Genomic DNA, 27,114 nt, shown 5'->3' on the forward strand with positions numbered 1-27,114 from the left:
TCCTAACCAAAGGACATTTTTGAAAAATTTTTATAGAGAGGGGAGGGCGGTGGGGGGGAGAGAGAGAGAAGAATCAATGCAAGAGAGAAATGCTCCAGCCAACTGAGCCACACCAGCGAGGGCCAAGGTATGTGTTTGCAAACAGTTTTTCCCAGTCAGTGGCTTGTGTTTTGATTCTCTCAAGTGTCTTTTGCAGAGCAAAAGGTTTTCATTTCAATAAAATACAACTTACCAATATTTTTCCATGGGTCATGTTTTGGTATTGTTTTTAGAAATTCATCACCAAAACCAGGGCCATCTAGATTATCTCTTATATTTTCTTCCATGATATATTTTCTTCCATAATCTTATGGTTTTGTGCTATACAATTAGGTCTGTGATCCATTATGGTCTGTGTCTTAGTTTTCTTTACTTTTCCTTTTTTTTGCATATTGACGTCCAATTGTTATACAACCATTTGTTGAAAAGTCTTGTCTCTCTCCACCGAATTATCTTTGATTGTCAAAGATCAGTTGACTGTACAGTGAAACCTTGGTTCTCAAACTTTATTCATTCCAGAAACTTTTTTGAGAAACAATTTGTTTGAAAACTAAATTTCCTTTGTTTGTCACCTCAGGGACACATTACTGATCATATAGGTATCAGCATGAAAGGGTTGTCGGGTAGAGAATCAAGACCAGAAGTTTTGTTAGAAAACTGAGACACTGTGAATGACTTAGTCAAGAACTGAATTGTTTGAGAACCAAGATGGACAAGAACACAGGTGTGACTGTATTTGTATGGGTCTGTTTCTGTCTCTTTATTCTGTTCCATTGACCTGTCAATACTATTTTAGTTCTTTTTTTTCCAAAAATTTTTTCCTTTTCTTTTTTTTAAGTATATTTTATTGATTAGGTTATTACAGTTGTCCCAAAATTTTTACCCCTTTGCCCCACTCAGCCTGGTACTCTCCCTTTCCTCAGCAATCCACCCACTCCAATAGTTCATGTCCATGGGTCATGTATATAAGCTCTTTGGCTTCTCCATTTCCTATACTATTCTTGACATCCCCCTGTCTATTTTGTACCAATCAATTATACTTCTTAATCCCTGTACCTTTTCCCCCACTCTCCCCTTCCCTCTCCCCACTGATAACTCTCCATGTGATTTCCATTTCTATGATTCTGTTCCTGTTCTTTTTGTTTGCTTTTTTTTTTTTAGATTCAGTTGATGATAGTTGTGAGTTTGTTGTCATTTTACAGTTCATAGTTTTGATCTTTTTCTTTTTCTTAAGTCCCTTTAACATTTCCTATAGTAAAGGCTTGATGATGATGAACTCCTTTAGCTTTACCTCATCTGGGACACACTTTATCTGCCCTTTAATTGTAAATGATGTCTTTGTTGGATAGAGTAATCTTGGATGTAGCTCCTTGCTTTTTAGCACTTTGAAAACTGCCTGCCAGTCCCTTCTTGCCTGAAAAGTTTCTTTCAAAAAATCAGCTATAGTCTTATTGGAACCCCTTTGTCAGTAACTCTCTTCTTTACTCTTGCTGTTTTTAAGATTCTCTCTTTATCTTTAACCTTTTGGCAATTTACTTGTGATATGTCTTAGTGTGGCTCTCTATGGGTCCAACTTGTTTGGAACTCTCTGTGCTTCCTGGACTTGTATGCCTATTTTCTTCCCAAAATTGGGGAAGTTTTATTTCATTATTTTTTCAAATAAGTTTTCATTTTCTTGCTCTTCCTTTTCTCCTTCTGGCATCCCTATGATTTGTATGTTGACTTGTTTGGATGTTGACTTAGAATTAATTTGTCAGTAACTATAAAATAGCTTACTGGGTTTTTTATGGGGATTGCATTCAATCTGTAGATTAATCAAGATGGGATGAATTGACATTTCACATAATTGAAATCTTCCAATTTATAAATATGGAATATCTCTTTAGTTAGATCTTTGACTTTTTAAAAAAATTATTTTATTGTTGTTCAATTACAATTGTCTGCATTTCCCCCCCAATACTCCCCCTCATTCTAGCCAAACCCACCTGTCTCCCTTGCTTCCATCCTCCCCCTTGGTTTGGAGAGGTCCTTTATAGTAGTTCCTCCCATTGTTCCCACCCCCCTCATCACTGGCTATTATTAGATTGTTCTTAAAATCAGTGTCTCTGGTTATATTTTGCTTGCTTTTTTCCTTTCTGATTATGTTTCAGATAAAGGTGAGATCATATGGTATTTGTCCCTCACCACCTGGCTTATTTCACTTAGCAAAATGCTCTCCAGTTCCACCCATGCTGTGGCAAAGGGTAGGAGCTCCTTCTTTCTCTCTGCTGTGTAGTATTCCATTGTGTAAATGTACCATAGTTTTTTGATCCACTCATTTACTGATGGGCACTTAGGTTGTTTCAAGCACTTGGCTATGGTAAATTGTGCTGCTGTGAATATTGGGGTGTATAGGTTCTTTTGAATTGGTGTTTCAGGGTTCTTAGGATATCATCCCAGCAGTGGAATTGCTGGGTCAAAAGGCAGTTCCATTTTTAGTTTTGAGGAAATTCCATACTGTTTTCCACAGTGGCTGCACCAGTGTGCATTCCCACCAACAGTGCACTAGGGTCCCCTTTTCTCTACATCCTCTCCAACACTTGATTGTTGACTTGGTTATGATGACCATTCTGACCAGTGTGTGAGGTGGTATTTCATTGTGGTTTTAACTTGCATCTCTCTGATGGCTAGTGATGCTGAGCATCTTGTCATATGTCTCTGGGCCCTCTGTATGTCCACCATGGAGAAGTGTCTGTTCAAATCCTTTGCCCATTTTTAAACTGGATGTTTTATCTTCCTGGAGTGGAGTCATGTGAGTTCTTTATATATTTTGGAGGTCAAACCCTTGTCCAAGGCATCATTGGCATATATGTTTTCCCATATACCTGGTTCTCTTTTCATTTTAATGCTGTTTTCTTTAGCCATGCAGAAACTTTTTAATTTGATAAGATCCCATTTGTTTATTCTTTCCTTTATGTCCCTTGCTTTAGGGGACAAATCAGTGAGGATGTTGCTGTGTGGAATGTCTGAGATTTTCCTGAAGTGTTTTCCTTTAGGACACTTGTGGTGTCATGACTTATATTTAAGTCTTTCATCCACCTTGAATTTATTTTTGTGTATGGTGTAAGTTGGTGCTCGAGTTTCATTGTTTTTTGCATGTAGTTGTCCAGATCTTCCAACACCATTTGTTGAAGAGGCTATTTTTCCTCTATTTTATGCTGCTGTCCCCTTTGTCAAATATTAATTGACCATAGAGACTTGGGTTTATTTCTGGGCTCTCTATTCTGTTCCATTGGTCCATGTGTCTGTTCTTATGCCAGTACCAGGCTGTTTGATTACAGTGGCCTTGTAATACTACAGTTTGATATCAGGTATTGTGATCCCTCTACTTTGTTCTTCTTTCTCAAAATTGCTGCAGCTACTCGGGGTCATTTATGGTTCTGTATACATTTTTGAAATGTTTGTTCTATATCTGTGAAATATGCCATTGGTACTTTAAAAGGTATTGCATTGAATCTGTAAATTACTTTGGGTAGTATGAACATTTTGATGACGTGAATTCTTCCATTCTGTGAGCATGGTACATACTTCCAGTTGTTTGTGTCTTCCTTACTTCCTTTCTTCAGTGTTGTGTAGTTTTCTGAGTATAGGTGGTCTTTTACCTCCTTGGCTAGGTTTCTTCCTAGGTACTTTATTTTTCTTGTTGCTATTTATCAAATGGGATTTCCCCCCTGATTTCTATTTCTGATATTTAATTGTTGGTGTACAAAAGTGCCTTTGATTCCTGAATATTGAACTTGTATCCACTGTTTTGCCAAATTTGTTTATTAGGTCAAGCAGTTTTTTGGCAGAGTCTTTAGGATTTTCTGTGTACACTATCATGTCATCTGCAAACAGTGACAGTTTTGCTTCCTTTTTTCCAATTTGGATGCCGTTTATTTCTTTTCTTTCTGATTGCTATGGGTAGGACTTCTAGTACTATGTTAAATAGGAGTGGGTAAAGTGAACAACCTTGTCTTGTTCCTGATCTTAGTGGGAAATCTCTGTAAGTTTTTGTCCATTGAGTATGATGTTGGCTGTAGGTCTCTTGTATATGGCCTTGATTATGTTGAGGAATGCTCCTCTATTCCTCATTTTCTGAGTGTTTTTATCATAAATGGGTGCTGTATCTTATCAAATGCTTTTGCCACATCTATTGATAGGACCATGCGATTTTTGTCTTTTAAAATAAGATTTAATATATTTTATTGATTATGCTTCTACAGTTGTCCCATTTTCCCCCTTCATTCCCCTCCATTCTGCACACCCCTTTCCACCCACATTCCCTGCCTTTAGTTCATGTCCATGGGTTGAACATATAAGTTCTTTGGCTTCTACATTTCCTATAGTGTTCTTACCCTTCCCTTGCTTATTTTCTACCTACCATCTATGCTACTTATTCTCTGTATCTTTTTCCCCTCTTTCCCCCTCCCACTCCCCTGTTGATAACTCTCAATGTGATCTCCATTTCTGTGGTTCTGTTCGTGGTCTAGTAGCTTGCTTAGTTTGCTTTTGTTTTTGTTTCAGGTATGGTTGTTAATAATTGTGAGTTTGCTGTCATTTTACTAAACATATTTTTTATCTTCTTAGATAAGTCCCTTTAACATTTCATATAATAAGAACTTGGTGATGATGAACTCCTTTAACTTGACCTTACCTGAGAAATCACTTTATCTGCCCTTCCATTCTAAATGAAAGCTTTTCTGGATAGAGTCATCTTGGATGTAGGTCCTTGCCTTTCATGACTTTGAATACTTTCCAGACTCTTTTTGCCTTGCCGAGAGCCCTCCCTGTGCATCTGTCTCCACTTCTCCTACAGATCTGGATGAGTGTCTTCTTTAACTCCTTGGTTGTTGAGCTTCCATACAGTTCAATATTCTGTTAGTTCTGGGGGTTTTTTGTTTGTTTGTTTTTATATTGTTGTTGTCCTTTTGGTTGTGGTAGGAGGCACAGTGTGTCTATCTACACCTCCATCTTGGCTGGAAGTAGGATTTTTGTTTTCTTTATGTAATGTATTACATGTATTGATTTGCAAATATTGTACCATATTTGTATCCCTGGGATGAATCCCACTTAGTCATGGTGTATGATCTTTTTAACATATTACTGGATGTGGTTTGCCAACATTTTGTTGAGGATTTTACATCTATGTTCATCAGCAATATTGGCCTGAAGTTTTCTTTCTTTCTTGTGTATTTATCTGGTATTGGGATTAGGATGATGCTGGTTTCATAAAAAGAGTTTGGGAGTCTTCCATCATCTTGGTTTTGTTGAATAGTCTGTGAAGGATAGGGGTTAGCTCTTCCTTAATGCTTCATAAAATTCTCCTGTGAAACCATCTGGTCTAGGGTTTCTGTATGTCGGGAGTTTTTGATTCCTGCTTCAATTTCTTCAGGTGTATTGGTCTGTTCAGGCTTTCTGCTTCTTCTTCATTCAGTTCTGGAAGATTATATTTTTCTAGAAATTTGTCTATTTCACCTAGGTTTTCAAATTTCTTGGCATATAGTTCTTTGTAGTAACTTCTTACAGTCTTTTGTATTTCTGTGGTATCAGTTTTAATCTCTCCTCTTTCCCTTCTGATTGTGTTTATTTGGGTCTTCTTTCTTTTTTTCTTGATGAGTCTGCTTAAAGGCTTGTTGATTTTGTTTATCTTTTCAAAGAATTAGCTCTGGAATTTATTGATCCTTAGAATTGTGCTTTTAATCTCAATGTCATTTAATTCTGCTCTGACCCTGGTTATTTCCTTCCTTCTACTTGCTGTGGGCTGTCTTTGTTGTTGTTCCTTAAGTTCTTGTAGATACAGGGTTAGGTTGTTTATTTGAAATGTTTCTGTTTTTGTTTAGGTAGGCCTGTATCACGATGAACTTTCCTCTCAGGACAGCCTTCACTGTGTCCCATAAGTTTTAGGTTGTTGTGAGTTCATTTTCATTTGTTTCCAGAAACTTTTTGATTTCTTCACTAATTTCATTCTTGACCCATTCATTGTTTAATAGCATGCTCTTCAATCCATGAGTTTTTGTTTTGGGTTTTTTTCCTTGAGGTTGGTTCCTAATATCTGTCCCTTGTAGTCAGAAAAAATGCTTGATATGATTTCAGTTTTGTTGAATTTGTTGAGGCTTGTTTTGTGTCCTATCGTGTGATTTATCTTTGAAAATGTTCCATGTGCATTTGAAAAGAATGTGTATTTAGCTTCTTTGGGATGAAAGGCTCTCTCTCTATATAACAGTTAAGTCCATTTCATCTAGGGCATTGTTCAATGCCACAATATATTTGTTGATATTTTGTTTGGAAGATCTGTTCATTTTTGACAGTGGGGTGTTAAAATCCCCTACTATAATTATGTCGCTGTCAATATCTTTCTTGAAGTACTGCAAGATTTTCTTTATGTATTTGGGTGCTCCTCTGTTGGATGCATATATATATTCAATGTTTATGTTTTCTTGATTGATTCTTCCTTTGAGTATTATGAAGTGACCTTATGGGTCTCTTTTTATGGCTGTTTTTTTTTTTTTAAGTCTATTTTGTCTGATATAAGTATTGGTACCCTGGCTTCTTTTTCCAGTCCATTTGCTTAGAAAATTTGTTTCTAGCCCTTCACTTTCAGTCTGTATAGGTCTTTTGTTCTGAAGTGGGTCACTTCCAGTCCATTTGCTTAGAAAATTTGTTTCTAGCCCTTCACTTTCAGTCTGTATAGGTCTTTTGTTCTGAAGTGGGTCTCATGTGCAGGTCATGTTTCCTTATCCATTCATCTATTTTGTGTCCTTTGATAGGGGCATTTATCCTTTTACGTTTAAGGTTATTATTGGTAGGTACTTATTCATTGCCATTTTTTTCATATTTGTATTCCTCTCTCTCTCACTGTTTTTCTTCCTGTTCTTAAAGCAGACCCTTTAGAATGTCTTGCATAGCTGGTTTGGTAATAGTGTGTTCTTTTAGACTTCTTTTATCTGGGAAGCTCCTTATTTGGCTCTCCATTTTAGTTGGGAGCCTTGCTGGGTAAAGCAGCCTTGGTTTCAGGCCTCTGGTTTTCATTACTTGGAATACTTCTTGCCATTCTCCTCTGTTTTGGAGCATTTCCATTGAGAGGTCAGCTGCTGACTTTATTGGGGCTCTCTTGTACGTTACTTCCTGTTTCTCCCTTGGTGCTTTTAAGATTCTCTCTTTGTCTTGGAATTTTGCCATTTCAATTATGACGTGTCTTGAAGTGGGCCTCTCTGGGTTTCTCTTGATTGGGACTCTCTGGTTTCCTGTATTTGTGTTACCTTTTCTCTTATCAAATTAGAGGAGTTTTCCATCATTACTTTTTCAAACAGGTTTTCTATCCCTTGCTGTTCTTCTTCTCCTTCTGTGTATATTATCACCTTTCATGTTGTCCTGCATTTCCCTTACCCCTCTTTGTTCTTTCTCATCTTCTTTTCCCTTTCTTGCTCTTTCTGGGTGTTTTTTTTTTCTACTGTGTATTCCAGCTTGCTGGTTCATCCTCTGCTTTCTCTAGCCTGCTTTTGATTCCTTCTACTGTGTTCTTCAGTTCAGAATTGTATTCTTCATTTCTTCTTGGCCCTTGTTGATAATTTCTATTTCCTTTTTCTTGTTGATGTAGTTTGCAGTGAATTCATTGTAGTTTCCCTGTAGTTTTTGATAATTCTCTGTGAGCTCAGTGAGCTTCCTGATAACCATTGCTTTGAACTCAATATCTGATAGTTGAGTTGCCTCTGTTTTATTTATCATTCTTTCTGAGGCTTCCTCCTTTCCTTTCATTTGGGGATTGTTTCTTTGTCTTCCCATTGTTTGTGAGACTCTTCTTGTTAGCCTCTGCTTCTTGAATTGGTCTGTTCTGATTTCCTTTGTTTGTGGTGTGAATTTCTATGGTAGGAAACCTGTGAGATTCAGTGGTGCAGTCTCTTTGACTGACCCCAAAGGTTCAGGGACTGAACCCAACAGCTAGGCATGAGCCATGACTGAGAATTAAACTGGCGACCTTTCACTTTGTGGGATGATACCCAACCAACTGAGCCACACAGAGTAGGGCTCCTTCTCTTGTCTTATTGCATTAGCTACCACTTCAATATGATGTTGAATACTTATCCCTGTTCCTCATCTTAGCATGAAGGTGTCCAGTTTGTCATCATTAAATATGATCTTGTCTGTAGAATTTTTGTAGATACTCCTTTTGAAGCTAAAGAAGTTCTTGATTCCTAGGTCGGGTAGAGTTTTTTAAAATTATGTATGGGTGTTGGATTTTATCAAATGCCTTTTCTGCATGAATTGATGTGATTATGTGATTTTTTTCTTTAGCTTATTGATGTGCTATATGTAATATACCTTGATTGAATTTGAAATATTGAAACAGCCTTCTATACCTGGAGGTAGTCCCATTGGTTCATCGTGTATAATTCTCTTTGTACATCATTGCATTCAATTTGCTAATATTTTATTGAGGATTTTTTTTGTTTGTTTTGGAATTTTCACCTGATGACATGTTCATCGACCTTAGAGAGAGGAGAGGGAGGGAGGAAGGGGTTTGGGTAAAAGGGAGAGGGTAGAGAGAGAGAGACATTGATGTAAGAGAGAAACATTGATTGGTTGCCTCCTGTACATGTCTCAAGCAGGAGTTGAACCTGCAACTTTTGTAAGTGCCCTTGTCCAATAACTGAACCTGCACCCTTTTGATGTACAGGATGATGCTCCAACCAGCTGAGCCACACCCAGCCAGAGCTGTTGAGGATTTCTACACAGGAGATATTTGTAGTTTTCCTTTATTGTAGTATCTTTATCTGGTTTTGGTATTAGAATAATTCTGGTCTTATAAAATGAGGTAGGAAGTGTTCCGTCTGCTTTTGTTTGTTTGATTTTTGGAAGAGATTGTAGAGATTATTTTCATGTGTTCCTTAACATTTAGCAGAATTCACCATTGAAACCATCTATATCTGGTGTTTTCTTTTTTTTATTTTTTAGCAGGTAATTATTGATTCAATTTTAAAAATAGATATAGGCTTATTCAAAAGGTTTATTTCCCCTTGTATGAGTTTTGGTAATTTGTGTCTTTCAAGGATTTGGTCCATTTCATGTAAGTTATTAACTTTGTTGGCATAGAGTTGTTGATAGTATTTCTCTTTTTTTTCTAATTTATTTATTTTGGAGGGAGAGAAACATCAACTTGTTCTTCTACTTGTTTATGTATTCATTGGTTCTTTTATGTGCCTTGACTGGGGATCAAACCCACAGCCTTGGCATTATGGGGACAATGCTTTAACCAACTGAGCTAGTCAGCCTGGGCAATTCATAGTATTTCTTTATTATCTTTTTACTATTAGTAGTGATGACCCCCTTTCTTAATTTCTGATATTAGCAATTGGAGCTCCTCTCCAATTTTTTACATTAGTCTAAATAGAGGTTTGTCAATTTAATTGATCTTTTCAAAGAAACAGCTTTTGATTAGTTTTTCTTTATATTTTTATTAATTTTTCTTTATAGTTTTGTTTTCAATTTTGTTGATTCTTTTAAATTTTTATGATTTTCCTTCTGCTTTCTTTAGGAGCAAATTACTCTTTTTTGTATAATTTCCTATAGGAGAAACTTATATTACTGATTTTTAGTTCCTTCTTTATGCATCTATTGCTATAAAATTTCCCTCTAAGTACTGCTTTTGTTGAGTCACATATATTTTTCCAAGTTGTATTTTCATTTTTATTAAGTTCAGATATTTAAAAGCTCTTCTTGAGACTTCTTTGATCTGGGTGTTATTTGGAAGTGTGATTAATCTCCATATATTTGGGGATTTTCCAGTGATTTTTCTGTTATTGATTTCCAGTTTAATTCCATGAGAACATACTTGGTGCTCAGATTGTCTCAGATTTGGCCAGTGGTAGCCCCTTCAAGTTGCCTTCTGTGTCCTTTGGACGTGTCTCCTTTATTCTTTATACTTTCTGGTACCATAAAGTAATCCAAGTTCATCTTGTACTTTTCCTGCTCCAGCCCTTGACCATTTTTCCAAGGAACACTGGTTCCTCCAATAAGGCATGGTACTTATTTATTTTTAAATTTTGTTTATTTATTTTTAGAGAGAGAGGAGAGAAGGAGAAAGAGAGGGAGAAACATTGATGTGTGAGAGAAAGATAGATCAATTGCTTCTTGCACTCTACCAATAGGTAACCTGGGCCAGAACCTAGGCATGTGCCCTGACTGGTATCAAACTGGTAACCTTTTGGTTTCCAGCATGAAGCCCAAACAACCAAGCCACACCAGTCAGGACATGAGGAATGGTATTTAAAAGCCAAAATCTGGGAGCAAGTTGTGTTCACTGCTGACAGGGTGCTTGCTTGGAGAATCTCTCAGTGGACAGAGCTAGGGACTGTATGTCTGTATGTATATATGTATGCATTCATGTGCTTACATATTTATACACAGACATATTCTTTGACATGTTGTCTATTTTTCTTTTTATACAAATCTACTGTATAAAAATGAGTTAACCTCCAATTGGGTCCAGTATGTCCAACTGATATCTTAATACCACAATGTTTCTTCTAGTTTCTTTCTATATTTGCAACTCACTTCTTTTTCCAACACTGAGAATGCTGTTATTCTTAATATATTCACTTATCTGATTAATCCTTCTGTTGCTACCACTGTTCCTTCCCTGGTGGGTGCCTTCCTCATGTTATCTAGGCTCCAACTGCCCATACACCTCATGCCCTACTACAGTCTTGATCTGTCCCTTTTAATGACTTTAAGAGGAGGAAAGGAAAAAAGGAGGAAAGGGTACATGGGTTTGTATAACAATTATACCTTAGGCTGCTTAGTTTTTGCTTTTTTACTGGTTTGTTTCTGAATTATAGATGATTGAGGGGTTTTAAAAGCCATCTGCTAGATAAAGGGGTTGCTACTTTAATACAAAACCTGAGCAGGTTAGCTGCTTGGCTGGGTTAGTCCCTGTGCTTAGAGGTGTCCTTTCTTTTCTTTCTTTTGAAGGTCGCCTGGTAGGTGCTCTGGACACAGTGCTGGATTCCAGTGCACGGGTGGCTCCATTTCGAATTCTGCTTCAAGTTCCTGGGTCCCAGGTTTATTCTCCTATAGCATGTGGTGAGTTCCTGAGTGGATCAGATGTTTACTGGGCCATAGCTGTGGGTGAGTTTTGTTCCAGTTGGAATCTTCAAACCTTAAGATCTGAGCATGCATGCTAATGGAGCTTGAAAGTAACTCCTTCTAGAGCCTTATTTGCTCTTTTGAACTCTTTTTTTTAACCATCAAAAGTACATAAAGGCAGTAAGCTTGGACAACTTACCTGGGGCATGCCAGGCTTTTGAGTGATATGTTGTTCCGGGCGGCTGTATATTGTTGACTATGAATTGAGCTATTTGCTTCTTAATCTTGTGTCTAACATAAATGTGTTCCTAGGTGCATACATCTGTTGTGATGGGGGAAATATCTGAGGGCTGTGTCTAACATGGGGCAGCCCACACTCCCTTGTTCCACATGTGCACTGAATCATTGGCTGCTGGGCACTATGGTAATGTAGGTATCACCTTCTCATCCTATCCATCTGGTGTCAGTCCCTCCTGCAGGCATACACTAGTACTCCCCCTCACCACTCAAGTGCCCCAGGAGCCAGGAATCCTCACCTTTCATAGGGACCCCTTGGTTTCAAAACTAAAACCAAGAGATATCATTTAAATTACACAAATAGTAAGTGTTCACTTTCCAGAAATTAAAAAATAGGAAAGATAAAAGGAAAAACAAATCATCTGTAACCCTTTATCCATTGTGAATCACTCTTCTATCTACATCTTTGTATATACACAGAGTTTCTTTGGTTTTGCTTTGTCTTTTAACGTACTGCTAGCTACTGTAGACTTGCATTATCACCTCACATTCTTTTACAATGTTGGATTCTTTTTTCAGAGAAAAACATAGAAAAGTAAAAAAAGGAATATTACCATCTATATACACCATTCAACCCTAATTGGTGTTAACATCTTAGCATGTTTCTTTTCTAGACCTTTTTGTTTTGTTTTTTAAATTAAGACAAACCAGTTTGTATTTGCATAAAATGATAAAAATGGTACATGTTCATTATAAAGACATCAATTAATGTTGAGAGACACAAAGCAGAAATAATCCCTGGTTCCACGTCCTAGCCATTCCAGGTGACCTCTGGTCACACTGGGTATTTCAGATAGTTTTATAATGTACTTAGACAGTATAAGGATAGCTATGGAGAAGGATAGAAGTGCCTTTATAAAAATGCAGCTTGTCTGATGGTGCTATTTTCTCATAAAAGTATTAAGGTTTTACTTGATTTCAAAAAAAGAAAAGCTACAGTGAAACTAAAGAAATGTTAACTTCAAATAAAGGTTTAACCCAAGAGAAGAGAACTTATTTTCTAAAAGGTTCATTTAAAGGAGAGATTTTTGAAAGCATTACAAGGTTGGAATTGTGGCTTTTTAAAAGAATGTTTCAGTGTTCACTGACTCCTTATTCCAAAGGACAAGGAAGCCAGCATTCTTCCCCCTGCTTCTCTAAATTCTTATTTTGAAAAGTTCCATTATTAATTTTATGTTGCAATTCCATTCTGTTCTGAACCATACTTTCCATCATTGTTTGACTCAGTTTTCTACTTAAATTAATGCTCAGGTATCTTTCACTCAGGTATCTCATCTCAGATATAGGCTCATCTCTTCATTGGCTAGATTCTTGTTGCAAAATATTGCAAAATATTGCAAATATTTTTCTCTTGATTTTGAGCTTGGAAGACACCTTGGCTGGCTATGATAGTCTCTGGCCATATATTAGAGCTTGGTGGCTGTCACTCTGGTGTCTTTCAGTATTTAGCATGGCAGTCGGAAAAACTTCAGGTCGATCTGGTTTTATTCCTCCCTTTTGGGTTATGTGCTTATTGTTGACATTTAGTAACATGTCAACAGGTTACAATTTGTTACTTCCTTGGGCACATTATGTTAAAGTTTTCTAGAACTCAGTGTGCTTGTTCAATATGCAGATATATTTATTTCAGTAATTTTTCTTATATGATTCTGTGTATGTATTATATTTTTAAGTGCATATTCCATTTATTGGATTCGCCACATCAAGAGTACTTTATGTTGTGATCTCACCTATGAGTAGAACTTAATCAACAAAACAAATGAGGGTAGCAAAATATAACCAGAGACATTGAAATTAAGAACAATCTGACAGTAGCCAGAGGGAGTTGAGAGGGGATAATGGGGAGAAAAGGAGGAAGAATTTTTAGGAACATATAAAGGACACATGGACAAAACCAAAGGGGTAGGATCAGGGGTGGGCAGTGGAGTGGCGGGGGTGGGGGGAGTGGTAGGGGGAAAATGGAGACAACTGTACTTGAATAACAATTAAAAAGTTAAATAAATAAATAAAATATTTTTAAAAAGAATACTTTATGTTGGATAGATTTGGTCTGCTTTTCATTTCTTGCTGATTTTCTTTATCTGTCTTTTTCAGTTGCACTCTCCATGCTGTTCATAACTCTTTACTTTTAAGTTAATAATTCAGTTTTCAGATGTGTGTTCTACACTTTGCTGCTTTGAACTTACTATTAATTTTGTTGTCATGTTGTCTCAATCCTTGGTTCATTTCCTCAGGTCGCTAATCTTCCTTCTCATCTCTGTTATTTTACCATCTCACCTCTTAGCTCATTTTATTCATGTTCTTATGTTGTTTGAGAGCATGAAGCATTTGTGAGAATTTCCTGTGCTTACTTGAGTGTTCCATTTTCTTCTAGGACAGAATCTCTTGAATACCTTGTTCTCATTTGTTTTCCTGTTGCTGTTCAGTGTTTTGCTTGGAGCACTGTGTGTTTCTCCTCATCTTGGTCATGCTTGGATATTGTTACCCCAGAACCAACCCTGTGTTATTTGCACTAACATAGTGAGTGTGACTTTTAAACTTGTGTTTTGGGGACAGAAAAGAGGACTGGTGTGCTGTTGGACTGGACATGGGATATTGAGGGGGCAAGACCCTATTTCTTTCTCCCATTTCTTCCCTATTCTCTCCTCTTACTCTGCCTAGGCAAAAGAGTTGGTCTTGCTCTGAATTTGAGGCTTTTGTTGGGGATACTTGGATTTTTGTCTCCTCATTAGATTGGCTTCTGGGGAGTCAGCAGTGTGGGGACTGTACTTAGTTCCCGAGTCTTTGTAGCCTAGGTAGGACATGGACAATAGCCCCTTTGGGCTCCTGGAGCACCTTGAAACCACAGTGATATGATGTAGTTCTCAATGGCTACATAGTATCCACCCTTATAGCTATAGCCTAATTTACTCAACCAGTCCTTTATTAGCTACTTAGTTGTTTTTGATATTTAAAGTATTGCAAAACCTTAAATGAACATCCAGACACTTAAATATTCCAAGACACTTGTAGGCCCCAACATCTGTATATTTGAAATGTTTGATGCCTGCCCCATAGCACACGTGTGCTTGGTGTCAGGATTATTTGGTTAATGTGAGGTGGACTCTCCTTCCCTCTGGCTTTCTAGGGCTGTGGGGAATACAGATAGCATCCCGCAAATGGGCATGTACAGATGGAACAAGGATTAGGAAAACAAGACATGGTAGGAACCTTGAAAAACACATAATAAGGAATTTGCTGCATCATAGGGAATATATTTAGAAATATATATATCTCCAAATTACCTGCCCTAAAGGTTGCAGCAATTTATACTACTCCCCATGGCAGAACTGTAGAAGCTTTACTTTCTTCTGTCATCTGGCCCATGTAGGACCCCCTGAGTAAATGATTATTCTTGTCAGTGCAGCTTTTCTGGGTTAAGGAAGAGAGAATGGTGAGAGTATTTGTGTCCAGGGTTTGTGGTATTGATTTAGGGACTCAGGTCTGTTTTGGGAGTTACTTGGGCATTTGGCATTGTATTATTGACTCACTATACTTAATATTTTATTGTCTTGAACATTGAGAAAGGATCCCTGCCCAAGGTTTCAAGTTTCAGATAAAGCAAAATGAGAACGGTAGGAAGGGACTGGGTGGCTCAGGATGTGGGTGGCAACAGGAAGACTGGCTGGTGAAAATGATTTATGTTTTCATTGGATTTGGCTATGTGCATGGCAGTGGGGGGAGACACAGGAGAGCCTTGAGGAGAACTTTGTTTTTTCTTTTCTGTTTCTTTTTAAGCAGAAGTGGAGGAGGTCGGTAGATAATTTTATGGGTAAACAATATTACTATTTGGCAACAGATATCTGTGGATGACTCTGGTAAAAGTAGATAAGGGATAAGTTACTGTTACAATTATTTTTTAACTCATGTGGACCAAAGACTCCCAGGATTTATAAGCATTGCTGGCTTCAGTGCTTACACATATTGTGAGAGAGTAGCTGTGAGTTGCTGGGAAGGATGTGGACAGAGTAGCATGCCCTGTCATTCTGGTCAAAGCCTAGATGTCCCCTTCAGAGAGACTTCTCTGACACCCTGCCAACTGCTTCCTCTGTTCTGGCACTGAAGGCTCTCCAGTATGTATCACTAATATCATTTCCTTTTTATTTTTTGCTTGTTTCCCTACTGAAAATAAAAATTTTCTCAGTCATGTTTGCCATTAATGCTTTAGTGCTGAGGACAGAGCCTGACATTCAATAAAGAGTAGAGGAATGGATGAGTGGTGAGGTATGGAAAAAAGTTAAGAGACTTGGTAGTCAAGATTCCTTTTTAAAAACAATTTATTGATTTTAGAGAGGGGGAATGGAGAGGAAAGAGAGAGAGGAGAGGAGAGAGAAGGAGAAGGAGGAGAAAGAGAAAGAAAGAGATTCATTGGTTGATTTCTTATATGTTCCCTGACTGGGGATTGAACCTGAAACCTTGGTGTGTGGAGATGACGCTCTAACCAACTGAGCTACCCAGTCAGGTCCATCAAGACTCCTTCCTGAATGTAATGAGAGGAGGTGGTATATGGAATCACAGAGAAGTCTCTTTGGGTCCTTTCAGAAAAGTCAGCTGGGTGAGGGTCTGGGTCTAGAGCTTTGTAATGAGCCATCAGGACCACTGAGCAGTAGAAAAACTTGCAAAAGAGGGATCTTGCTTTCTTTTTTTCTTTTTAAATATTTTTATTGTGGTAAAATATGCATAACATAAAACTTACCATTTTAACCATTTTTAAGTGTACAGCTCAGTGGCATTAAGCACATTCACATTGTGGTACAACCATCACCACCATCCAGCTGCAGAACATTTTCATCTTCCCAAGCTGAAGCTCTGTGCCCATTAAATGCTTAACTTTCCATTCCTCCTTCCCTCCAGCTCCTGGAAACCACTATTCTACTTCCCCTCTTTATGAATTTGACTACTTTAGGAACTCATGTAAGTGGAATCATATAGTATTTATCTTTTTGTGACTTTCTTATTTCACTTAACATAATGTCCTAAAGTTTTATAGCCTGTGTCAGAATTTCTTTCCTTTTTAAGGCTGAATAATATTCTGTTGCATGTTGGCTTTCTTTTTGAAACAGATCTATATTTACTGGCACACAGTAGAAACCAAGGACATGGTGTATGGAACTAGGATGGTGAATCCCAGGAGCCAGTTCCAGCGTGGGCCAGGATAGGAGGGAGGAACCAGGCAGACGTTAAAAGGCCAGGGCTTCAGCCTGTGGGTGGGTTGGCTTTTGGCTTTTGACTGAATTGATGCCTAAGCTGTGAAGAATTCTTTGGGGCCCTGGAAGAACAAGGAGACTTTGTTGCCTTGTCTCTGTGTCACATGGTCTCAGTCTGTGCTTTGTCTTGCAGTTGAGAAGTTCAGGCTGTGAAATATTTATTATGCCCTGTTCCTGTTGGTAGGTGATTCTCAGTGTTACTGCTTTGTTATTGACACACACATTTTTTTTTTCTTTACCATGGTCCTGAACATTAGTTAGTTGTTAGTCTTTGCCTGATTTTTAGAAAGGAGAAAAGCCCATGTAGGACTCTGGATTGTCTGCCTAGGTCATTACAGGAGTTAAATTGATTGTGTAGTAATTTGACCTTTTAATGTCGGTATGTGGGGTAAATTGTCTTTTTTGTTTACTAAAAGAGGAGTTGATTGCCATCCTTAAAGGCAACCACAGTGGTATCCTAACAAGAACAGGGCCAAAATTGCAGAAGGTTTATGAAAAACTCATCAAACCCTTGTGCAGATTACCTTTGAAGAGCATTAATGTCTTTACAGTTATGAGTTTGAACTCCAAAGCATTAAGTAGTTTTGTGATTCTGTTTATGTCAGCATAAGTCAAAGTAGTCCTATTTCTAGCAAGGCCTGTTTCATGGTCTTAAGTGAAATGAGAGAGAGAGGGAAAACAGAAAAAGAAGCAGCCAAGTGGCAGCAGGTTGAGAGATGCCACTGAGATTCCATCAGCAGAAGGCAGAGAGTTTCAAGCATACCGGGGGAGATACCCACATGACCAGTTGCAGGCAGATCTGTATCTTGGAGATATGTATGTAATTTGAAAAAACTTAGTTAGTATTTATTTTTTATTTTTATTTGTTTATTCTCATCTGAGGACATGCCTATTGATTTAGAGAGAGGGACAGAAGGAGGGAAGAAGGGAGAGGGAGCGGGGAGAGAGACAGACAGAGACGGAGAGAGAGAAAGAAACATTCATCAGTTGCTTTTTACATGGGCTCCAACTGAGGACCAAACCCACAACCCAGGTAGGTGTCCTGACAAAGAATCAGACCCACTCTAAGACAACACTCCATACCAGCCAGTGAAAAACTTAGTTAATATTTTAGATTTAGAAAATGGAAAAACAGGACGGGAAGATGGCGGCTTTACTCTAGGCAGCGTTTTTCTCGGCTTCTGTGAAGAGGAGGGAAACTTGTGGATTGGTGGAGAAACAGAGCAAGTGGGCTAGGTTACTGAATCACTTTTGAAAGCAGGACATCAAAAATTATTGTGATCACGGGAAAACCAGACGGTAAGGAGACTTCTTCAGGACAAAAGGGGCCCAGGGATCGGCGTGGGGACTAGGGGTGTGCAGTCTCCAGGCCCGGTGCTCTCGGGTCTGCCTTGGGGCTCCTGGGAGAGGGGAGTCGCTGCTCCCTCCCCTGAATACAGGGGGTGAGCAACTCCAGGGGAGAACGTGTTGCTAGAAGGAACAGATTGGCCAGTTGGACTAGGAAAAAATCGCCCAGGGACTATGAACGCCCACCCAGAGACTTGGGAGAAGTGAGGGCCTCTAGCCGACAGGACCAGGGGCAACCTGGAAGAGCCCCCACACCTCTAGCCTGGTGGAAATGCAGATCGGTGGAGAGCACAGAGTCTGGACACGGTCGGGCCCCATAGGGAGGCCTGAATCACGCCCCGAGATCCCGGGAGGGATGTGGTGCTTGGTGCGTTCCCACAGTAGTGGCTCAGAAGTTTCCAGCCAGCCCTACCAGGGGAGCCAGGAAAGGCCCCAACACCCGGTCGGACTGCGGTTCGGCGGGGACCACGGAGCTGGAAAGGGCTTGGCTCCCGCACCATCGGGAGGACTGTCTCGCGCTTGCTGTGAACCCGGAACGGGTGCAGCCAGGTGCTTAGGGCGATCCTAGACCCCAAATTTCAAAAGTTTGGGGGAGGAGCATGCCCTTTTACGATTCCCAAGGAGGACGCAGTGAATCCCAGAACATTGTGGGTGCCTCCTGAGAGCATAGAGCTGGAACTGTGTGGGACCCCGGAGTCCCGAAGAACGGGGAAGTGAGATCCAGAGAGCCAGTGTGCTCGGGAGCCCCCAGGGTACCTGACAGACCTGCTGAGATTTGGGCTGGGAGAGAGAGAAGCATTTCAAAGGTCCCTCAGCCAGCTGAAGCCAGCAAGATCAGAAAAACTGGTCTGGTCAGTTAGAAACCAACACGAGGTTATTTTGTTGTTGGTGGTGGTGGTGTTTTGTTTTTTGTTTTTTGTTTTTTTTGTTTTGTTTTCTTTTGTTTGGTTTGGTTTGGTTTGGTTTATGTGGCTTTGTTAGTTGATTGATGTTATCTTGTGTTTTATGTGACATTTTATTTTTCAATTCTTATTATTTTTATCTCGAATGCCTTATGTTTCTCTTCCATTCATCCTAATATTATTCTTTCCACTCCAAATTTATCTCTCCTGCACTCCATCTTCTGCTTTTCTTTCCTTTTTTTTAATCTTGCAAGATACTGTAAATTTGTATTATCTTTTCCTCACTTTTCTGACATTTTTTATTTTAATAATATATTTTGGTATTCTTTTTCTTCCTGTATAATCTTCTTTGCTTGGCTAGTTATACTATCATTTGATAGGTTCCCCCTGGTATCTCAGTCACACTGTGTTGATAATTTACTATCCTTCATCTGTGTTCCATTAATACACTTCTCAAGGTTCTATACTCTTTATTCTTGTTACCTAGACCTCATCGATTCTGTCACAAGAGTGTCACTTTACTATTACTGTTAGTAAGACCTAGTCTATACAATTGTAAATACTTCTCAATACCCCTACCTGATCTCAGCCCACTTTGCAATTTTCTGAACTATACTATTGTGGGGGGTTGTCTCTATTCTTTTAAACACTACTCCTATATACTAATCTTTAGTCCAACCCTACCTTAGAATCTGACTTCCCACAGCCTCACAGCTTTCTAGATCCAACTAACAATCCTCTCGTCCCCAATAAGAGTCTTACCTTCTTTCCACCCTTTCTAAAACATGGATACTGGGGTGGAGGATCATGGTTAACACTATAAGGAGCCAAAGGATAACCCATCTCTTCTCTACTGGCTGCTAATGTAAATATCATAGTATACTGTCTTGCTGTCTTAAACCATTTTGCCTTATTCCTCCAACTGATCACAAAAAGAGTAGGGGGAAGCTGTGAACACCAGGATACACGAAGGAGATTGCACCACTGAATCTCACAAATATTCTACCACAGAAGTTCACACCATAATTACAGGGAATCAGAACAGATCAAATTAACAAACAAGAAGAAAAAAGAGGAAACACATGAACAATGAGAAAACAAAGAAACAACCCCCAACTGAAGGGAAATGAGGCTCATTTAGCCTCAGGAAAAATGCTAAATGAAATAGAGGCAACTCAACTATCAGATAGTGAGTTCAAAACAATGATTACCAGGAAGTTCAATGAACTCACAGTGAGCTTTCAGAAATTAGAGGGAAACTACATCAATTTCACGGCAAACCATATAAACATGAAAAAGGAAATAGAAACTCTCAACAAAGGTCAAGAGGAATTGAAGAATACAATTTCTGAACTGAAGAACACAGCAGAAGGAATGAAAAGCAGGATCGATGAAGCAGAAGATCGGATTAGCGAGCTGGAGGACAAAGTAGAAAACAGCATCCAGAAAGAGCAAGAAAAGGAAAAGAGGCTCAGAAAGAATGAAGAGGGATGAAGAGAAATGCAAGACAATATGAAATGTAATAATATCTGTATAATAGGGATACCAGAAGGAGAAGAAGAAGAGCAAGGGATCGAAAACCTAGTTGAACAAGTAATGAAGGAGAACTTCCCTAATTTGATGAGAGAAAAAGTCACACAAATCCAGGAAACACAGAGAGTCCCAATCAAGAGGAACCCAAAGAGGCCTACCTCAAGACACATCATAATTAAAATGGCAAAATTTCAAGACAAAGAGAGAATCTGAAAGTCAGCAAGGGAGAAAAAGGAAGTAACATACCAGGGAGCCCCAATAAGGCTAACATCTGACTTCTCAATGGAAACACTTCAAGCCAGAAGAGAATGGCAAGAAATACTCCAGGTAATGAGAACCAGAGGTCTGCAACCAAGGCTACTTTATCCAGCAAGGCTCTCGATCAAGATAGAAGGCCAAATAAGAAGCTTCCCAGACAAAAGAAGTCTAAAAGAATACACCTCGACCAAACCAGCTCTGCAAGAGATCCTAAAGGGACTGCTTTAAGGTAGGGAAGGAAAAGAGAGAGAAAGAGAGAAGAACATAGGTACATAAAAGAAAATGAATAAGTACCTATCAATAATAACCTTAAACGTAAATGGATTAAATGCTCCAATCAAAAGACATAGAATAGCTGAATGGATAAGCAAAAATGACCCACATATCTGCTGTCTACAAGAGACCCACCTCAGGATAAAAGACCTACACAGACTGAAAGTGAAGGGCTGGAAACAAATCTTCCAAGCAAATGGACAGGAAAAAAAGTCGGGTAGCAATACTCATATCAGACAAAATAGACTTCCAAAAAAGGTCCATAAAGAGAGACCCAGAAGGTCACTTCATAATACTCAAGGGAAGAATCCACCAGGAAGACATAAATATTGTAAATATATATGCACCCATCATAGGAGCACCCATAAAGAAAATCTTAGAGGACTACAAGAAAGATATGGACAGCAACATAATTATAGTGGGAGATTTTAACACCCCACTATCAAAAATGGACAGATCTTCTAAACAAAATATCAACAAAAAGATTGTGGCATTGAACAATACTCTTGATGAAATAGACTTTACTGATATATACAGAGCCCTCCATCCAAAAGAAGCTAAATATACATTCTTTTCAAATGTACACGGAATGTTCTCAAAGATAGACCACATGATAGGTCACAAAACAACCCTCAAGAATTTCAAGAAAATTGAAATCATACCAAGCATTTTCTCAGACCACAAGGGACTGAAGCTAGAAACCAACCCCAAGGAAAAAACACCAAAAACACTCAAAATCATGGAGATTAAATACCATGCTATTAAACAATGAATGGGTCAAGAATGATATTAGGGAAGAAATCAAAAGGTTTCTGGAAACAAATGAAAACGAACTCACAACAACCCAAAACTTATGGGACACAGCCAAGGCAGTCCTGAGAGGGAAGTTCATAGCGATACAGGCACACCTGAAAAGGCTAGAAACATTCCAAACAAACAACCTAACCCTACATCTACAAGAACTCGAGGAACAACAACAAAGACAGCCCAGAGCAAGCAGAAGGAAGGAAATAACCAAGATCAGAGCAGAATTAAATGACATAGAGACTAAAAGCACAATTCTAAGGATCAATGAATCCAAGAGCTGGTTCTTTGAAAAGATAAACAAAATCGACAAGCCTTTAAGCAGACTCATCAAGAAAAAAAGAGGGAAGACCCAAATAAACACAATGAAAAATGAAAGAGGAGAGATTACAACAGATACCACAGAAATACAAAGGAGTGTAAGAAATTACTACAAAGAACTGTATGCCAAGAAATTTGAAAACCTAGGTGAAATGGACAAATTTCTAGAAAAAGATAATCTTCCAAAACTCAATGAAAAAGAAGCAGAAAGCCTGAACAGACCAATAACAACAAAAGAAATTGAAGCAGTAATCAAAAAACTCCCAACACACAAAAGCCCTGGACCAGATGGTTTCACAGGAGAATTCTACAAAGCATTTAAGGAAGAGCTAACCCCTATCCTTCACAGACTATTCCAAAAAATCCAAAAAGATGGGAGTCTCCCAAACTCTTTTTTTGAGGGCAACATCATCCTAATTCCAAAACCAGATAAAGACACAACAAAGAAAGAAAACTTCAGCCCAATATCACTGATGCACATTGACGCTAAAATCCTCAACAAAATACTGGCAAACCGCATCCAACAATACATTAAAAAGATCATACACCATGACCAAGTGGGATTCATCCCAGGGATGCAAGGATGTTTCAATATTTGCAAGTCAGTAAATGTAATACATCACATAAACAAAGCAAAGACAAAATCCACATGATTATATCAATTGATGCAGAAAAAGCATTTGATAAGGTACAGCACCCATTCATGATAAAAACACTTGGCAAAGTGGGAATAGAGGGAGCATTCCTCAACATAATAAAGGCCATATATGAGAGACCTACAGCCAGCATCATACTCAATGGGCAAAAATTAAAATCTTTTCCACTAAGATCAGGAACAAGACAAGGCTGTCCACTTTCACCACTTCTATTCAAAATAGTACTGGAAGTTTTAGCCACAGCAGTCAGACAAGAAAAAGAAATAAAAGGCATCCAAATTGGAAAGGAGGAAACAAAACTGTCACTGTTTGCAGATCACATAATAGTGTACATAGAAAATCCTATAGACTCTACCAAAAAACTGCTTGACCTAATAAGTGAATTTGGCAAAACAGTGGGATACAAAGTCAATATCCAGAAATCAAAGGCATTTCTGTACACCAACAATGAAACAGCAGAAGCAGAGATCAAGGAAAAAATTCCATTTGAAATAGCAAAAAGAAAAATGAAATACCTAGGAATAAACCTAACCAAAGAGGTAAAAGACCTGTATTCAGAAAACTATATAACACTCAGGAAAGAAATCAAGGAAGACAGAAACAAATGGAAACATATACCGTGTTCACGGATTGGAAGAATTAATATCATCAAAATGGCCATATTACCCAAAGCAATTTACACATTCAATGCAATTTCTATTAAGGTACCAATGGCATATTTCACAGACATGGAACAAACACTTCAAAAATTTATATGGAATTATAAACGACCCCGAATAGCTGCTACAATTTTGAGAAAGAAGAGTAAAGTAGGAGGGATCACAATACCTGACACTTATACTATACTACAAGGCCACTGTAATCAAAACAGCCTGGTACTGGCATAAAAACAGGCACATAGAGCAATGGAACAGAACAGAGAGCCCAGAAATAAGCCCAAGTCTCTATGGTCAATTAATATTTGACAAAGGAGGCAGCAACATAAATTGGAGTAAAAATAGCCTGTTCAACAAATGGTGTTGGGAGAACTGGACAGCCACGTGCAAAAAAATAAAACTTGAGCACCAACTTACACCATATACAAAAATAAATTCAAGGTGGATAAAAGACTTAACTATAAAATGTGACACCATTAAAGTCTTAGAGGAGAACGTAGGTAGGAAAATCTCAGATATTTCACAAAGAAACGTTTTTACTGACTTGTCCCCTAGAGCAAGGGACATAAAGGAAAGAATAAACAAATGGGACCTCATCAAAATTAAAAGCTTCTGCACAGCTAAAGAAAACAGTATCAAAATTAAAAGAGAACCAACTGTATGGAAAAATCTATTTGCCAATGATACCTCAGACAAGGGTTTAATCTCCAAAATATATAAAGAACTTACATGACTGAACTCTAAGAAAACAAGGAATCCAATTAAAAAGTGGGCAAAGGACTTAAACAGACACTTCTCCAAGGAGGACATACAGAAAATCCAAAGACACATGAAACGATGTTCAATATCGCTAGCTATCAGAGAGATGCAAATTAAAACCACAATGAGATACCACTTCACACCAGACAGAATGGCCATCATAAACAAAGCAACAAATAACAAGTGTTGGAGAGGTTGTGGAGAAAAAGGATCCCTAGTGCACTGCTGGTGGGACTGCAGACTGGTACAACCACTATGGAAAGCAGTATGGAACTTACTCAGAAAACTAAAAATGGATCTGCCTTTTGACCCTGCAATTCCACGCTAGGACTCTATCCTAAGAATACTAAAACACCAATTCAAAAGAACCTATGCATCCCAATGTTCATAGCAGCACAATTTACAATAGCCAGATGCTGGAAGCAACCAAGATGCCCATCAGTAAATGAATGATCAAAAAAGTATGGTACATTTACACAATGGAATTCTATGCAGCAGAAAGAAAGAAGGAGCTCCTACCCTTTGCAACAGCGTGGATGGAGCTGGGAAACATTATGCTAAGCGAAACAATCCAAGTAGTGAAAGACAAATACCATATGATCTCACCTTTAACAGGAACCTAAATCAAACAACAAAACAAAGAAACAAGCAAAATGTAACCAAAGACACTGAAATAGAGGACAGCCTGGCAGTGACCACAGGGGAGAGTAGAGGGAATTTAAGGGGACAGTGGGAAGTGTTCACAGGAACAAACTTAAAGGACACATGGTCATTAACTAAGGTGAGGATGGTAATGGGAGGGAAGTGGGGAGGGGTGGAAGGGGGGACTGGATTGGGAGTAAAAAGGAGAAAACTGTATTTGAACAATGATTAAAAAAAATAAAAAAATGGAAAAACATAATTTTGAAATTTCAAGGATTTTTAAAGGAAGCTCTGATATTGCTAATCAAAATGTGGCATATGTTTTAAGAAACTGAGAATCACAATTTGTGCTTTCTAGTTTAAATACTAAAAACTTTCCCACTAAGATAAGTAACAAGACACGGTTGTCCACTTTCACCACTTTTATTCAACATAATATTGGAAGTCTTAGCCATAGCAATCAGAAAAGAAATGGAAATAAAAGACATCCAAATTGGAAAAGAGGAAACAAAAATGTCATCATTTGCAGATGGCATGATAGGGTACACAGAAAACCCTATAGGCTCTACCAAAAATTTACTCGACCTAATAAATCAATTTGGCAAAACAGCAGGACACAGAGTCAATATTCAGAAATCAAAGGCATTTTTGTATACTAGCAATGAAATATCAGAAAAACATCCCATTTGAAATAGCAAAAAGAAAAATAAAATACCTAGGAATAAAGCCAGCCAAGGATGTAAAAGACCTGTACTCAGAAAACTACACAACACTGAAGAAAGAAATCAAAGAAGACACAAACAACTGGAAACATATACTGTGTTCATGGATTAGAAGAATTAACATCATCAAAATGTCCATATTACCCAAAGCAATTTACAGACTCAGTGCAATAACTATTAAAATACCAATGACATATTTCACAGACATAGAACAAACACTTTAAAGTTTATATGGAACCATAAACAAACCTGAATAGCTGCTGCAATTTTGAGAAAGAAGAGCAAAGTGGGAAGGATCACAATAGCTGATATTAAACTGTATTACAAGGCCTCTGTAATCCAAACAGTCTGGTACTGGCATAAAAAGAGACAGATAGACCAATGGAACAGAAGAGAGAGCCCAGAAATAAACACAACTCTCTACAGTCAATTAGTATCTGACAAAGGGGACAACAGCATAAAATGGAGGAAAAATAGCCTCTTTAACAAATAGTGTTGGGAGATCTAGACAGCTATATACAAAAAAAAAAAAAAGAAACTCGAGCACCAAGTTACACCATACACAAAAATAAATTCAAGGTGGATAAAAGACTTAAATATAAGTTGTGACACCCTAAAAGTCCTAGAGGAGAACATTGGCAGGAAAATCTCAGGGATTCCACACAGCAATTTTTTCACTGATATGTCCCCTAGAGCAAGGTACATAAAGAATAAACAAATGGGATCTCACCAAAATAAAAAGCTTCTGCACAACTAAGAAAACAGTATTAAAATGAAAAGAGAACCAGCCATATGGGAAAACATGTTTGCCAATGATACCTAAGACAAGGGTTTAATCTCCAAAATATATAAAGAACTCACACGACTCCACTCCAGGAAGACAAGCAGCCCAATTAAAAAATGGGCAAAGGATTGCAACAGACACTTCTCCAAGGTGGACATACAGAGGGTCCAGAGACATGAAAAGATGCTCAATATCACTATCCATCAGAGAGATGCAAGTTAAAACCACAGTGAGATGCCACTTCACACTGTTGAGAATGGCCATCATAAACAAAGCAAAAAACAAGTGTTGGAGAGGTTGAAGGGAAAATAGAACCCTAGTGTACTATTGGTGGGAATGCAGACTGATACTGCCACTATGGAAAACTGTATGGAATTTCTTTAGAAAACTGAAAACGGACCTGCCTTTTGACTCAGAAATCCCACTGCTAGGATTATATCTTAGGAGCCCTGAAACACCAATCCAAAAGAACCTATGCACTCCAGTGTTCATAGCAGCACAATTTACAATAGCCAAGTGCTGGAAGCAACCTAAGTGCCCATCAGTAAATGAATGGATCAAAAAACTATGGTGCAGCCCTGGCTGGCATAGCTCAGTGGATTGAGCGCTGGCTGCGAATCAGTGTCGCAGGTTTGATTGCCAGTCAGGGTACATGCCTGGGTTGCAGGTCATGACCCTCAGGAACCGCACATTGATGTTTCTCTCTCTCTCTGTTTCTCCCTCCCTTCCCTCTCTAAAAATAAATAAATAAAATATTTTAAAAAAGAGGTTT

The 27,114-nt window shown here is 38.4% G+C and overlaps 1 protein-coding gene across 7 annotated transcripts in view; it reads left to right on the forward strand.

The window, feature by feature from the left end:
• The window catches only part of TBC1D8 (TBC1 domain family member 8), a 122,443-nt gene that overhangs the window by 37,275 nt on the left and 58,054 nt on the right, over positions 1-27,114 (forward strand). For 4 of the 7 annotated variants that reach the window (XM_036028369.1, XM_036028368.1, XM_036028366.1 and 1 more), the window contains exons 2-3: positions 11,029-11,139; positions 16,333-16,392. The exons of 1 other annotated variant lie outside the window; for it this stretch is intronic. In XM_036028369.1, coding sequence (XP_035884262.1) covers positions 11,029-11,139; positions 16,333-16,392 — 171 coding nt within the window. Of the gene's footprint in view, positions 1-11,028; positions 11,185-16,332; positions 16,393-27,114 lie in introns of all 7 variants that reach the window. 2 more of the 7 variants (XM_028514623.2, XM_028514622.2) reach the window with 2 other exon arrangements.

The sequence above is a fragment of the Phyllostomus discolor genome, chromosome 6 (genome assembly GCF_004126475.2).
Source record: "Phyllostomus discolor isolate MPI-MPIP mPhyDis1 chromosome 6, mPhyDis1.pri.v3, whole genome shotgun sequence".
NCBI classification, from domain to species: Eukaryota; Metazoa; Chordata; class Mammalia; order Chiroptera; family Phyllostomidae; genus Phyllostomus; species Phyllostomus discolor.